Consider the following 15,623-nt stretch of genomic DNA (forward strand, 5'->3'; position numbering starts at 1 on the left):
TGGAAAAAAAAAAAACCCTCCATAAATCTAAATTTTTATTTTAAACACACTGAGAAACACTATTAAGCCAGGTGTGGTGGTGCATGCCTTTAATCCCAGCATTTGGGAGGCAGAGACAGGTAGATCTCTGAGTTCGAGGCCAGCCTGGTCTACAGAGTTCCAGGACAGCCAAGAATATTACACAGAGAAAGAGAAACCTTGTCTTGAAAAATCAAAAGAAAAAAACAAACACTATTAAATTTTTTTTTTTAGTGCATGAGTGTTTGCCTGCATGTTTGTGATTCTGCATGCTTATATGGGCACTATATACATGTGGGCCCAGAAGAGGATGTTGTATTCCTGGAGTTACAGACAGTTGTGAGCTGCAATGGAGGGGCTAGGAACTGAATCTGGGTCCTTTACAAGAGTAGCAAGAGCTCTTAATTGCTAAGCTACTAGGCTACCTCTCTACCCCCCCCTTTAAATTTCCACTTCAGTATAAAAAATTTCCACTTCAGAATAAAAAATTATGAACCCAAATAACCTTTGAATGAGATTTTGTGTGTGTTCACAGGTCGGAGGCTCATGTCAATGTTTTCCTCAATTGTTCTCCATCTTATTTTTTTGAGACAGGGTCTCTCACTGACCCAAGTTTATCAATTTGGCTCTAGGTTGGCTAGCAAGCACCAGGAATCCTGTCTCCACCTGCTGAGCACCAGGGTTGGGCTGCCATGCCCAGCATTTTCACTGGAGTTCTGGTTCTCAGACTTACACAGCACTTTACTGAGACATCTCCCCAGAACCAATGGATGAGTCTGACGGTTTGTGTGTTTTCAATTAATTTTTACTGCCAACAGAGTATATTAATTTTCTTTCAAATTATTTACTTGACAAATTAGTTGAATAAGTTTAAGAGCATAAACAAAATTTTAATAACTCAAAGCAGGGTGTTTCATTTATTAAAACACTGCATAATAAACTCCAGTGTTATACTGGTAAGCACTTTCCCACTAATACTTTGGCATAACCTTACCAGAAACAGAAAACAATTCTTTAAAACTACGTGACTGAACAGTGAGTGCAATCCAGGTTTCCTTGAGGAGTCAAAGACGGAGAACTTAGGAGACAACATCCCATTTACCTGAAAGTTACATTTTATTTACCTTCTTCACTGACCTAAAATTAAAATCCTTTTAGCAAATGAAGAAACCCTGGGTTGCCTCTCTCCCAACAACAAAAAGTTATTAGGAGCAGTGGGTAGGAGTTGGGTTTTTAAATGCATTTTATTACTGTAACATTCTTTTATTTATTTTTTATCCAATCAAGCATAAATACAAAAATGCTCTTCTGTGAATGCAATGCTCTCACAGACCTTGTGTAGTGACAAACAATAAGGACCGTTCCATTTTTAGTGTTCTCTTTCTTATAGCTCTTCTAAGCAGTACGTACCACACACACGACCGAGGTAGGAAAGGGCATTTTTTAATAAATTATCTTCTTCATTGTAGAGAATTTCTCGAAACTAAACAACAAAATGCTAAACCATGCCTTGGATGAGTCTCAAAAGACCGCACATCATCCTTTCTATCTGATGAATGAATCCCCTGGAGTGTTTAGTCTTTCTTTCATAATTTGATGGCAAGATCATCCAGGGTTGCTAACCACACCAGGAGAGCCTTCTACTACCTCTCATTTGCCGATTCTTTGGACCACCCAGTCCTGCTGGCAGAGAGGACAGCGGTTGTTCTGCTTCACCCACAGGGACATGCAGCAGTTGTGGAAGGAATGGTTACACTCTCCCCAGACCACTGGAAGAAAGAAAAAGAACAGCGAGTAAGTGAGAAGGCGTGCAAGCCTGTTAAGTGAGCACTATGGCGGGGGGAGTGCCGCCATTTCTGGGCCACTGTGTTTACAAAGCAAGACCCTGTCTCAGACTCAAACAATGAAACCAGCACACAAATCAACTGACAGGACACAGTTCAATTTTAATAGCTAAGCTCAGGGGGACATGAGTGGGAGGGGAGCACTGGGGGGGCAGTCAGGGGAGTGGTAGGGTTGAGCAGGGGGTGGACATTATCAACATACATTGTTCACTCAGGAAATTATCAAAGCAAAAGTTGTAATATTCTAAAAATTAAATTACTAAGTTCAAAAGTATAGCTTTAAAAAACACAAGAAAACAGTCATGACTCATAATCCTGAAAAAATTTGGGTAAGTAGTCAAAATATTTATTTTCATCTACAAAAACGTTGACACATGTAAGTTACACTGACGAGATGTGCCAGTGCCAGGCGGTGCTGGCGCGCGCCTTTAATCCCAGCACTTGGGGAGGCAGAGGCAGGTGGATCTCTTGAGTCTGAGGCCAACCTGGTCTACAGAGTGAGTTCCAGGACAGCCAAGGCTACACAGGGAAAGCCTGTCTCAAAAAAACCTTTAAAACAAACAAACAAACAAACAAACAACAATAACAAAAAAGAAAAAGCCATCCAGTGGGGTCCAGTCCCAGCACTTGCGAGGCAGCAGGAGAAGATCACTGAAAGACCAGCCTTGTCTATACAGCAAGTTCTAAGGGCTATACAGTGAGACTAAAAACCAAAATCAGTCGACCATACCAAAAGCTACCATGATAGCAAGCAGTGCAGATCTTCATTTGATAATCAGATTTGCAGAGTGGCTGGAGAGAGGTATCTCTCTGTGACCAGTGCTCTTTGCTGATACAGGGCCTTATGCAGCTCAGGCTTCCTGGAATTTCCTGTGCAGGCCTGTCTGAGCCTTGCAAGGTGCTGGGACTAGAGATGTAGGCCACCATGCTCGGTCTTGAAATCTGTCCGTCCTTTCTTCTTTCCCTTCCCTATGCCCTACTTCCTCCTTTTCTTTCTGTTTCTGGTCTTTCTGCATAGCTCTAAGTCTGGAATTTGCTATTATATAGACCAGGCTGGTGTCTAACTTGCAGCAACCCTTTTGTTTGCTAGAGATACAAGTGTACGCCACCAGCACTGGCTTTGTAGTTTTCAGAGTTTTTCTTTCTGCTTAGCAAAATATTTATCATGACCATGAATGGAATATATAACCAAGTCTTAATTAAAACAATAAAAGAATTTGCAAATTTATTTCAATAAGGTCTTTGAGAACTAAAACCTTTATTACTTATTATTATTTACTATAAAGTCTTCTGCTAGAATTCTTTCCCTTTTAGTTTTAATTCTGATTTTGTTTGTTTTTATTCATAATGTGTACATATAATAGGTGGGAATTCATGCCACAGCTTCACGTGGAAGTCAGAGACCTTTGTGGAGTTAGCTCTCTTTCCCTCTTTAAGTGGGTTTCTGAGATCAAAGTCATCAGGTTTGAGAGGCAAGCACCTTTATCTACTGAGCCACCTCAGCAAGCCCCTTACTGCCCTATACATTTTATATTCATAATTAATCACCGCTTCATGGTTTATTTTTAGGTACCGACAAAACCATTCTTTCTCTTCCTTTTTTCTTTTTTGAAAAACAGGTCTCACTGCATAGCAAAAGCTAGTTTCAAGGTCTCCAGTTCTGTGTTTACAGGTCTGGGTCACCAAAGCCAGTTTAATAAAGTCAACTTCAAGTACACAGCCAAACACTCCCACAGAGACAGAAGAAAACCCTTAAGTGGAAAGACAGGAGAAAGGAATTACCACATACCAACACAGTCCTCTTGTTTGTTTTCAGCTTGACATCGAAGACAGGCATCTAAAAGTAAACACAGTGAATCTCATCTGAGGTTCAGGAGGCTGGAAACCCAGACCTTGAAAGTCAAACAAAAGCCCCAAGGATCAGAGATGAAGATAAGTCTCATATTATTAATTTGTCATCTAAAAATAACTATTTAAAGAGAAAAAAAAAAACACATGGCATTCTACTAATTTATCAATGTTTCACAAGGGCTAACAATTTTACATACACTTATAACAAGATAATTTGGCAGCAGCACTAAAGAATGTCAGAGACAAAGATGCCAATTCTACCATAACAAGTTACTGTAAGCCTACCCAGCTTGCTCAGTCACACAGACCAACTTTACAGGTAATTTATTTTCAAGACACCATTGTAAAAAGCCATACCCATCTATTTATTATTTGCTTATATACACATAAAGATCTACAAGGACACTCAAGGCGCCAATGAAGGTTTGTCTTTGAGATAGGGTCTCTCACATAACCCCCGCTTGCCTCTAACCTCAACTGCCACAGGGTAAGTGATGACCCTGAAATCCTGCCTTTACCTCCTGCCTCAAAGTTTTGGGATTACAGGTATGTGCCCCTGGCCCTGACCAACAATAAAGTATAGGATGGACCAGGAAGGAGTTCCCACAATTCCCTTAATTTTTAAACTATGTGATTATATATCCTACTTGAAAGTTAAAGGCTTTTCCCATTTTTTTTTTCATAAGCAAATTTCCTTTGTTTTTGAGACTGGGTTTCATATAGCTCAGGCTGGCCTCAAACTATAGCCTAGGATGACTTGAACTCCTAATCCTTAATGCATTCACCCAACAATGGCAAAGTACTTGAATAAATTACTTAGGTACAAAAGAAGTCTCTAAACTCAATCAGTACTATACTTTAGGGACCAACGAAACAGATTCATTCTTTAACTGTACAAGCAGTGCAAATTAGGTAAAGAGAAGCTCAAATCAACAGAAAAGGCTTTTGTTCCTAAATATGTGTATTGGCCTAAATGTGCATCGGGTGCTTTTAAAGACCAGAGGTGCTGGGTTCCCCTGGAGCTGGAGCCATGGGCTGTTTGTGAGCTGTTCAACACTGGTGCTAGCTATTGATTCCGGGTCCTCTGCAATCACAGACCGATTCTCCAGAAAGAAAAAGGAAGTTAAAGAAGACAGTGTGAGCGTGGTGATTCAGGCTTGTATCAGTGCACCGAGGACGCTGATGCAGCAGGACTGCTGTGAGTGCTGGACAAGCTCCCCGTGTCCTCCTTTAACACTCCTTTATTTTTACTTTATGTATATTGGTGTTCTCCCTGCATGCATGAGGATGTCATATCCCCTGGAACTGGAATTACACTGTGAACTGCCATGTGGTTGTTGGGAACTGAACCCAGGTTTTTCGGAACAGCCAGTGCTCTTAACCTCTAAGCCATCTCTCCAGCCCCAGGACTAGATCTTTACACACTCGGCGTGTTTTAAACTACAGCGACTTGTTTAAAAGGCAAAAAGAACAAAAAAAGTAATTCTGTAAAATAGCAACTGTGGAGCTGAAGACTGCTTCCTACCTCTTACTCTGGCTCAAGCACAGACATGTACTGATAGCTTTTTTCCGCACACTCTTACCCTCAACGAACAAAAACCCCATCCTGGCCTCTTCCACAGAGATGAAACATCTCTGCCTCCACAAGCTTTATCCATTACCAAGCATCTACTCTGCAATAATTTATGCCCTGGAATGACAAAATAGCCACGGGTCATGGAGCTCACTAGGAAATGGGTAGTGCCGATCACCACGCTGCCTTGGGTGTGCCTCCGGCTCTGGTGGTCAGCCTGCTGCCTCCTTCACAAAGTAGGAAATCAAGGCTCCAAAAGGTCCACGTGCAACATCTAAGTTATCACAATCACATACTCTATTTTCACTTTGACAACCTGGCTGTATGGATGAACTGGCCTCCTCCCTGTGCCAATGGCCACTTTGAGAAGGAAGTGGGGTATGGGTAAAACCCAAGGGAGAAAGATCACCCATATCACAATGGGATGACAGGCCCATTTTGGAATAAGAATGCAAATAAGTAACTTTAAGGTTATCAAAAGCCAACGCCAGAGAGATGGTTCTGAAAGAGCTCTCAAATAGGATGCAAGTTCCAGTGCCCGCCTCGGAGCTCACAACTGCCTGTAGCTCCAGTTCCAGAGGGAGCCACAAGCACCTGCACTCACATGTACACACCTTCAATACACACACAGAATGAAAAATAAAATATTGAGAAAGTTGGGGGTGGGCTGAGTCAGGCTCTCTACATAAACCTGTCTGTCTGTCTTAAAGCTCACTAGACCAGGCTGGCCTTGAAATCACAGAGATCCACCTGCTTTTGCCTGCCAAGTGCCAGGATTAAAAGGTGTGTGCCACTATGCTCAGAATAAAAATAAAAAAATACTTAAAGACATATGTATTTTAAAAATCAACCTCTAGGGCTGGAGAGATGCCTTAGGGGTTTCAGAGCACTGGCTGCTCTTCCAAAGGTCCTGAGTTCAATTCTCAGCAACCACATGGTGGCTCATAACCATTCTATAATGAGATCTGGTGCCCTCTTGTGGCCTGCAGGTGTATATGCAGACCCAACACTATACATAATAAATCTTAAAAAAAAAAAAAAAAAAAAAGGTCAGTTAGACTTTTAGTTAGACTGCTTAGCAGAGTGAAGCCTTGGAAGGAGAGAATCCACTCCCCCAAACATCCTCTTAAGTCCCCACATACCTTTGCAAACACACACAATAAATAAATGTAATTCTGTTGTTGTTTTGGAACAGGGTTTTTCTGAGTAGCCCTAGCTGTTCTGGAACTCTGTAGACCAGGCTGGCCTGGAACTCAAGAGGTCCGCCTGCCTCTGGCTCTCAAGTGCCCAGTAAGAAATCTCTTGATTCTAGCTTAAAAGTCTCAATGCCAAAAAGCGAGTATGTTTCCAAACTACAGGAAATCTACTAATTTCAACTACTACATTTTTTTTAAAACTACCATTTAAGGCATTCTCATGGTAATCTAAATATTTATGCTACCTGCATCAATGTTTGCATACCGTAAAACCATTTGTGCATGGTGTCCTCTGGGACCAGAATGAGGTGTTGGATCTATTGGAACTGGAGTTACAAAGGACTGTGAGCTGCCATGTGGGTGTGGGAAACTGACCTGGGGTGCTCTGTAAGAGGAGCCTGTGCTCTTATTTAATTTTTATTTTATGTGCGTTAGTGTGAAGGTGTCAGATCCCTTGGATTGGCATTACAGACTGTTGTGAGCTGCTGGGAATTGAACCCGGGTCCATTTGGAAGAGCATACAGTGCTCTTAACCGTGGAAACATCTCTTGGGCCTGGCTTTAGTTTTGTTCAAGGCTGGTCACAAACACATGGACATCTTCCAGCTCCAGCCTCCAGAGTGAACAGTGTTACAGGTATAACACCACTCTCGAAGACCGTGTTAGGCTGGGAATGCACCTCGGGTGGCAGTTTGCCTAGCATGAAGGAAGCCCGGAGTTCAATCCCAGGCATGCCACGGACATGGTGGCTCATTTCTGTAAATCCCGGCACTTGGGAGGAGGAAGCAGGAAGATCAGGAGTTCAACGCTACGCTGGGTTACAAGAGATAGAACCTGTCTAAAGATGAGGAAGAGAGCCTGGCAGTGGTGGCGCTGGCCTTTAAGGCCAGTACTAGGGAGGCACTGAGTTTGAGTTTGAGACCAGCCTGATCTACAGAGTTCCAGGGCAGTCAAGGCTGCATAGAGAAACCTTGACTCAAAAAACAAAAAGGATGAAAGGAAAGAAAGAAAAAAGAAAACAGACGGCAGAGGACATAAAGACAGTTTTCTTTTCAAGGTGGACTGAGCTCTCAAACCATGTAAAACTCAACTAAATTCGTGTAAAATACTAAAATAGAAGATGATTTATGAAAGAAGCTTCTTTGAAAAGGTACAAAGAACAGGGTGGTATTTTTTTTTCTCTAAGAAATGGCACCCCATGGTGGGAAGGGAGCAAGATGAAGTTTCACGTTTCTCAATCAAGCAATCCTTGGCCCTCGATCCAAGACAAGAGAGCTCTGACTCGTCCTGTCAATCTGAAATCTAAGAGCTAGCCAAACAGCAGCACGGAATCCGGAAATCCAACGGTCGAGCAGTCATTTCGTGGCTGACAGAGCCGTGACATGAGCTCCACAGGGTGGCGCAGGCTCTTAACCCCCAGAATCTGGGAGGTGCAGGCAGGAGCGCCACGGGTTCGAGGCCAACCTCGGCTAAACGGGCACGTTCTGAGCCACCCTCAGGAACACGAGGGCCTCTCAGAAAAAAAATAAACAAACAAACAAACACCTTAACCCTCAGATCCACGAGAGGGAGGCGCTGTGAGGTCTGCTGCAGGAACCGCCCGGGGCCAGGCGGCCCGGCCCAGCACTCGCCGGCGAGACCCGCCCCGCAGGCCGCGTCACGGCCCCGGCTTCGCGTGCGGCGCTTACCCATCACCTGGACCCTGCAGATGGCGCAGGTGTCGCACTCAACGTCCCAGCTCCACATGGCCACCGCGTTCCACTTCTTGAGGGAGAACATCTTGTCGGCCCCCGACTTGGAGCCTGCGCTCCCGGAGTGCGCCGACAGGACGCAGGTCTCCTCGCCGTCCTCCACGTCGGCCATGGCGGCGGCGCAGAACGCCGGCGCGGACGTTGGGCGCGGAGGGGCGAGCTACGGCGGCTCAGCAGGGTCACTGCACCAGCCGCGAAGCCTCACGCGAGCGCGGCCGTGAAGCCGGAGCCGGGAGGAGCTGTTGGCCGGCGCGGGTGAGTGACGTCATGAGGGCTGGGCGAGGCCTGCACGGGGACTCTGAGTAGTGGCCGCCGGCCTGTTACTGCCGAGCAGGCAGGATGGTGAGCGAGAACTGCCCTGCGTTCTATGGATTAAACTCGCAGCCCTCAGAAACCGCCTCGTGCTTGTCTTTATTTGTCTCTTCTCTCTCAAATGGGAACTATCGGAGTAGGGAGAGACGTTTCATAAACATAACCTACATATGCATGGCCACGGGAGGCGGACATGTTGAAGTCAAGACTTTAAAGGTCCGATTCATTGTTTTTTGTTTTGTTGTTGTTCGTTCATTTGTTTTGAGACAGGGTCTCACTATGTAGCCCTGGCTGTCCTGGAACTCTATGAAGACCAGGTTGGCCCTGAACTCACAGAGATTCATTTTTTCTGCCTCCCGAGTGATGGGATAAAGGCATCTTGGATTTCTTTACACTTAAAATGTATTAGGATCTTAACCTTTTTTCGTTGTGTTTTTTTTTTTTTTTTTTTTTTTGTTTTTTTTTTTTTTTTTTTTTTTGGTTTGGGTTTTTTTTTGGGGGGGTTGGTCTTACTTTTTTTTTTTTTCGAGACGGGGTGTCTTTGTGGCACCTTGTCTGTCCTGGAGCTAGCTCTAAAACCAGGCTGGCCTTGAACTCACAGACTCGCTTGCCTCTACCTCCGGAGTGGTGGTGTTAAAGGCTTTCGCCAGTACGCCCTGTTGTTTTGAGAGGACAAGGGCTCACTACTGTAGCCCCAGATGGCCTGGACTCAATATTTAAACCAAGATGGTTTAGTATTCACAGAGGTCCGCTTGCCTCTGCTTCTGGAGACCTCAGATTAAAGGTGTGCACCATTAGGCCTGGCTTTTAGGAGCTGCAAAGGCTTTTGTAAAAGATAGATGGATTTGGTTTATTTGCTTGCTTCTTCGAGGTGGTCTCGTCATTTAAACTGAGCTGGCCTAGGGTACTTTATGTAGTTCAGGCTGGCCTGGGACTCACACACCTCAGTAATACTACATGCTGTGTATTTTCTGGAAAATTCTACTGTGCACTCGAAAATAAGTGAAAAATAGGAAATGCTACCAAATATTGTTACATAAATAATAATCCTAGGATTATTGTAGGAAGGCTCTTGGAGATAAGCTTATTTACATGTACGAGCAATGAAAAGCAGAAAAGTGACATAATGATCATAGGACTGTCATGTGAAGGAGCTAGTCTTGAAACCAGGTTTCTGTTGGAAACCCAGGGTCACTTCCTGTTTTTCCAAGCAAAGTAGACATTTCCAATAAAGGCAGGGAAGATTTGCAGTGTGGACATCTAGCACCCAGGAAGACCTTATGGATGACAGCGAATAGGCAAGCAGATGTGCAAGAGCACCATGCATAAACTTGTACGCTGGAGAAGGCAGAGCAGGGACAGCCAAGGAAAGCCCAGGCTGTGGGGCTCCTTCAAGTATAGCTTAAGCCACCTGGGAGGGGTCCCTGGGATCTGCTTTTATGCCCCTCCCACCAGGCTTTGTCTCAGATCAAAGACAGGCCAAGGGCAGGATTATAGCAAAACTTGGATGAAAAAGTGAGGTAGCCATTCCACTGGACCTGAAATGGTCACGTATGTGCAAGTCATGCTGGCTCGCTATTCTTGTTTTCAGCAGACACCTCCTGTTTTGCCTAGTTAAGCCTCCTGTTTTTCTTGGTTAAGTTTCCTGTTTTGCTTGGATATGTTTGCTTGGAAACCTATATAAGTGATTTACTCTAATAAAGATGGCGCCTTGATCAGAGCACTGTCTTGGCATCACTTCTTCGTGTTCTCTGTCTCTTTTAATTCCCAGCCCCTTGTGCAGGCGGTTACTATTGGTGGTTGCGGGCCACTACAAAAAAGCAAAACAGACATGCCTGCTTCATGCCCGGCTCAGCTCAGGTCTGCTGCTAGCCTTACTCTTACCAACTGAAGAGGGGTTCGGACACCCCCATGCAAGCTCTGGACCTCACACCTGCGTCTGTAATACCCCACTGGAGAAAGATACAGATGGCGCTAATTAAGCCAATGAAAAGTTCTTAAATCAGCCTGGGCAGTGGTGGTGTGCACCTTTAATCCCAGCACTTGGGAGGCAGAGGCAGGCGGATCTTTGTGAGTTCAAGGCCAGCCTGGTCTACAGAGTGAGTTTCAGAACAGCAAAGTCTATACAGAGAAATCCTGTCTCCAAAAACCAAACAAACAAACAAACAATAAATAAATAAATAAATAAATTCATGAGTCCTTTATTGGTGACGAGATCCAGCTCATGCCTCAGAATCTCTTGGTGCTGAAGCTCAGGGGTAGAGAGTTTTTAAAGGCAAAAACCACAAAGATCATAACTCACATCAAAGTTAGATGACAGAGTAACCTTGAAACATTCATTTCTGGCAGAACATGGTGACTGCTTCAGCTATAACCTGAAAACTATTTTGACTTAGTTTAATTGTTTTGGTTAATGCAGCTGGACCATGGTCAAGGCCATGGAAATCTCAGACATGTTGTTAGGGTAGATGTGGCCGTTGTGGGAATGGAGATGGGTAGGGAGAGGACTGAGGACTGTCTAAGCAAATACAAACAGAATCAGGACAGGATGGCATTTCCACGTCACTTCTTCAGTGGAAGAGTCTGCATTCCTTGGTTCAGAATGTTGAAGAGATGCTTGGTTTCATTTTAGAGACTTTTTTTTTTTTTTAATGCAAACATATTTAAGCCCTTCAGGAAAAACCTTATTCCTATCACAAAGGGAATGTTTCCGCTGTTTATTTCTTTGATCCTCATTCCTTCCTGGCATTCATCTTTATGAAAACAATCTTTCCTGTGGTTGAAGAGGAAAAACTCTCCAGGCCCTCTTAAATTCAGTCCTTGTGAATTACACAGACAAGGTTAGCAAGAGAAAAGACAGGCTTCTATCTGCACAAATAGAATTCACAGAAGAAAAGACAAGAGGCAGCCCAGATTTGAAGTTTGTACACCAGGTGAATAAGGGAAATGGAAGTTAAAAAAAGGAGGAGTATCTTAGTTCGCTTTCTTTGATAAAGACCATGTTCAAAAGCAACTTAGGGAGAAAGCAGTTTGTTTGCCTTGTCATTTGGATCACAGTCCATCATGGAGGGAAGCAAGGCAGGAAAGAACTGAGGATGGGGAGGAACCTGGAAGCAGGAACTGAAGCAGAGACCACGAGGGATTCTGCTTACAGGCTTGTGCCCCAGGCTTGTTTAGCCTGCTTTCTTAGACAACTTAGGAAGGACCAGCTGCCCAGGGGAACCACCTGTCACAGTGGGCTGGGCTCTCCCGCATCAATGATTAAACCAGGAAATGCCCCACAGATTTACCTAAAAGTCAATGGAGTCATTTCATCCTCCTCCAAGATGACACTAGTTTGTGTCAAGAAACCAATCACCTAGGTAGTTGACAAGAAACTAAACACCGCAGGGCACCATAGGAAATGAATTTTAGGAAAGATAAACGGATCCCCATTGTTAGTGTTATAGCCCAACAAAAGCCACACAAACCACTCAGACTCTGGTCTCAGTTAATTGAACACACCACCCCAAGACTGCTTAGGCCAGGGACACACAGGTCACTGACTTCTACCTCCCCATGGGGACGGTCCATTTGCCCGTCCTCCAGGTTCCCCTCTGGGATGCCTTCTGGAGAATTTCAGATCCCTACACCTAGTGCGCGCTTTAAGGGCTTCCAAGCTTACATGTCTCTGCAACCAAACTTGGACTCAATTTCCCTTAGATGACAGATCCAAAACAGGATCAGATAAATGGAAGGATGTTTCTTATGTTCAAGCTGTTTCTCACTTTCACTCTCACAAAAGTTTCAAATGTACACCTAAAGGAATTTTCTCCCTAACCTACTTAACTTTGTCTTCTGCCCATATATATGTTCTGCTATCCTGACAGATTTCCTATACCCAAGACAGCGCCAAAGTAGCTACCCACAGGTGCTCCAGTCCAACCTTGTAGACCAAACCAAGTCAGACCTGTACTTTCCCTCCCAGCCACAGATGTTCCCACAGATCCTGAAGAGTAGCAAAACAGCCTGCTCTTCCTGGATTTGGCCAACGTTTCAGCCTTTTGGCCCACTATTGCTACCCCAGTGTCAGCAGGAAGTAACCAAAGATGATGATTCAATTTCTTTATCCCTTATGAATTGATTATCAACAAAAGGCTGGAATGGTGTGTTTCAGAACTGGGATAAACAGCTCCAGGTTCTCCCAACATTCCTTTGTCCCTATCTGCTGCAGGGTATGGCTGGCATACCCCTGCCCTCTACCCTGAAATTTCCAGGAAGGGACTTCCCCTTCTCCTTTACCATATGATCTGGACATTTTGGTTCTGTGTGTGTGTGTGTGTGTGTGTGTGTGTGTCTGTGTCTGTGTCTGTCTGTCTGTCTCTCTACCCTGGCAGCCAAGAGGCTTTCAATGAACATACATTGCATGAGAAAACAGTCCAACGTCCTCATTCTGACTCACTGCCCCTCCCTGGCTCCTCGTTTTTTGTTAATTAAAAAGGGGGAGGGAGTGTTATGTTGTTCAGGTAATTCAGCGGGCCTGCCCTCAGGGGCCTTTAGGAGCCTGACAATGTCCCATGTCACCACCTGTGTCCCATTTCATCACTTGGGCCAAATGTTCCAAATATAACCCGGCTACCACTCCCACCCGTTCTCTCCAACTCAGTTTCTCTCCCCTTCCTTGCTGTCTCTGACTTTTCTCTGTCAGCTTCCCTCCCATCCCCCTCTTTCTCTTCTCCTATCCTCTTCCACTGTCTGTCTCTCTCCACCTCCATATAATAAATCTCTTTATACCAGATTTGTTGAGTGCATGTGGCATTTTTAAATCTATTATTAGACCCACGAAAACAGAATAGATGAAAGACATCAGAGTTTTGTGACAATAGATGTGTTGTCTTCTCTGGTAATTGGAATCAATATTCCCATATTTGTAAAATCCCGAGGAAAAGATTTATGACTGTTGAGATCATTGGGGAGACATTGCTTTGCAAAGATAAGACACTTTGTGACTCAAAACAAAGACAACTCTTTATCCATTGATTCTCAAGGGTCTATGGGTCAAGATAGTCCTAGCGGCTGGTGCACTGAGGATCCCACCATATTAGGAAAACAAGACAAAACACCCAAATGTAATGGCATTTGATTATTGAGTTGGCTGGCTGTTCTCAACATGGTGCAAGGAAACCCTTTGAGAAGGTAGAGGGCTTATGTAGCAAGCACAGGGCCCTAGACTGAATCCAGCACCAGAGGAAAAGTACACACATACACAAGGAACACACACTATGCCACCATGGTGGCAGAAGTTTTCCTGGAGGCCAGAGTCCAAAGTTAGCCCGAATGGTTTTGGACTTCTTCCCTGGAAAGCCTCTGGTCTCTTTCTGCCTTCTGCCTCTTTACACTGTCTGAGAAACCTAACAGCCAGCCACCAAGTCCAGTTATTTTTTTTTTTAATTTGTATTTCACAGACGGACAAATCAGGATACAATGAGCTTAACTGACTTGCACAGCTGAAAACCAGAAGGTTTTTTCATCGAAAATTCTGGCTGCTCTAATGGCTGAGTGCATAGAGGACAGAGAAGACTTTAAACCCTAATTATCATCTATAAACTGTACCTCTTCTATCTCTCATGAACTAGCTGGCATTTGGTGGGGGGGGGGGGCACAGAGATTCTAGGTTGCCTCATTTGGAAAAGATCTAGGGTGGTGTCCTTAAGGAAGTTGTACCAGCTACTTTTCTTGTCTTTCTGACCAGATGATTAACCGAGGGAACTCAAAGGAGGAAAAAGTGGCAGTGCTCGGCAGCCGGAGCATGAGGCCAGCTGGGCACAGCGGTGGGAGGAGGGGAGTGGGGGGCCAGTCAGGAGTAAAGAGATGAGGCTGCGGCTCAGCTCTCTGTCTCCATTTTTATTCAGTCTGGGCCTCTAGCCAATGGGATGGGTCTCACTCGCATTTTGGGTGGGACTTCCTGCCTCAGTTAAGGCTCTCAGAAAACACCCACCTAGTCACACCCAGAGGTGTGTCTCCAAATCCCAGCAGATTTGACAATTAAGAGTAACGGTAGCAGAAATGGTCACCGTCTCTAAACTTTCCTAACGGCCATATTTATAATCGTGTTTATGTCTGTTTGAAATAAAGAGCATAACTTTCTTCACATTATTTCTCATGCGCAAGAGAAATCCAAGAAGAATGTCTCCCTCTCTCGTCCTTCCCTTCCCCCCTCCCTTTACTGAGATCTATTTATAAAATCTACATTTTCAATTTTTTATTTTTATTTTTTGAGATAGGGTCTCACCATGTAACTCTGGCTGGCCTGGAGCTTGCTCTGCAGAGAGACTAACCTCAAACTCATTGAGATCCTCCAGCCTCTGACTCCTCAATGTTGCTGGTATTATGTCAGATAAATGGGTTGTTTTTTTATTTATTCATGTTTTGTACCTGCACAGGGTTGTCATGTGTTGCTAGGCACCTAGGTCCGTATATCTGCTCCTTCATTAAAAAAATAAAACAAAATCTGAGACAGACACCAGTAAAGGAAGACAGGTTTACTTACAGTTTGGCCAAACTGGGGGGAGAACAGCTGCTGTTCTCCTCTCTGCCCGTTCTGTACCAGTGACACTGTTCGGAAGACTCGGGAAAACAGAAGTCAGGAAATGTGAAGAATGCCCACTCAGTGAACCCCATGATGCAACCTCCTCCGCTGGCCCCAGGGGATTCCGTCACCCCTCCCCAGCATGGGTAATTCTGCTTTTCTTATGGGGGCTTGTGGTTGAGATAGGGCCTTGGTGTGAGCTCAGGCTGGTCCGGAACTCATTATAGAGCAGGCTGGCTTTAGACTTGCAGCAATCCTCCTGCTCCTGCTTCTTCAGTGTTGGGATTTACATGAGTGTGCTAGCATGTCCAGCTTGTTTTGTTGTTTGTTTTTGTTTTAAACCAGAACATTCTGTTGTTATCTGCCTTTATCATCTCTTGCTTCTGCTGCTAAGACCACAAAGGCTTAGACTGCTTCCATCTTTCTCTTCTCTTTTCTTCTCTCTCCTTCCCTCCTCACCCTTCCCTTCCTTCCTTCCTTCCTTCCTTCCTTCCTTCCTTCCTTCCTTCCT

At 44.5% G+C, this 15,623-nt stretch overlaps 1 protein-coding gene across 2 annotated transcripts; it reads right to left on the reverse strand.

The window, feature by feature from the left end:
• Positions 1–1,115: 1,115 nt before the first annotated feature.
• Rnf7 (ring finger protein 7) lies at positions 1,116–8,398 on the reverse strand. Of its 2 annotated transcripts, none has more exons than XM_055629935.1 (3): positions 8,177–8,398; positions 3,652–3,699; positions 1,116–1,787 (listed from the first exon to the last, which is right to left on the reverse strand). In XM_055629935.1, the coding sequence occupies exons 1-3, from the start codon at positions 8,342–8,344 to the stop codon at positions 1,731–1,733; spliced, it is 273 nt and encodes a 90-aa protein (XP_055485910.1). In that variant the 5' UTR covers positions 8,345–8,398; the 3' UTR covers positions 1,116–1,730. The 2 variants fall into 2 exon arrangements, with proteins under 2 accessions (XP_055485910.1, XP_055485909.1); XM_055629934.1 differs by having other exon boundaries at positions 8,170–8,386.
• Between the last annotated feature and the right edge of the window lie 7,225 nt (positions 8,399–15,623).

Source organism: Psammomys obesus, unplaced genomic scaffold (assembly GCF_907164565.1).
Source record: "Psammomys obesus unplaced genomic scaffold, mPsaObe1.curated_primary_1811, whole genome shotgun sequence".
NCBI lineage: Eukaryota > Metazoa > Chordata > Mammalia > Rodentia > Muridae > Psammomys > Psammomys obesus.

What these genes read in the sequence shown, in the direction of transcription:
- Rnf7 (XM_055629934.1), bottom strand. Translation starts at nt 8,344, where the DNA reads ATGGCCGACGTGGAGGACGGCGAGGAGACCTGCGTCCTGTCGGCGCAC. An exon ending in CTGCAGGGTCCAGGTGATGG is followed by an intron (nt 3,700 to 8,169) that starts GTAAGCGCCGCA and finishes GTTTACTTTTAG; the next exon opens with ATGCCTGTCTTCGATGTCAA. An exon ending in CAAACAAGAGGACTGTGTTG is followed by an intron (nt 1,788 to 3,651) that starts GTATGTGGTAAT and finishes TCTTTCTTCCAG; the next exon opens with TGGTCTGGGGAGAGTGTAAC.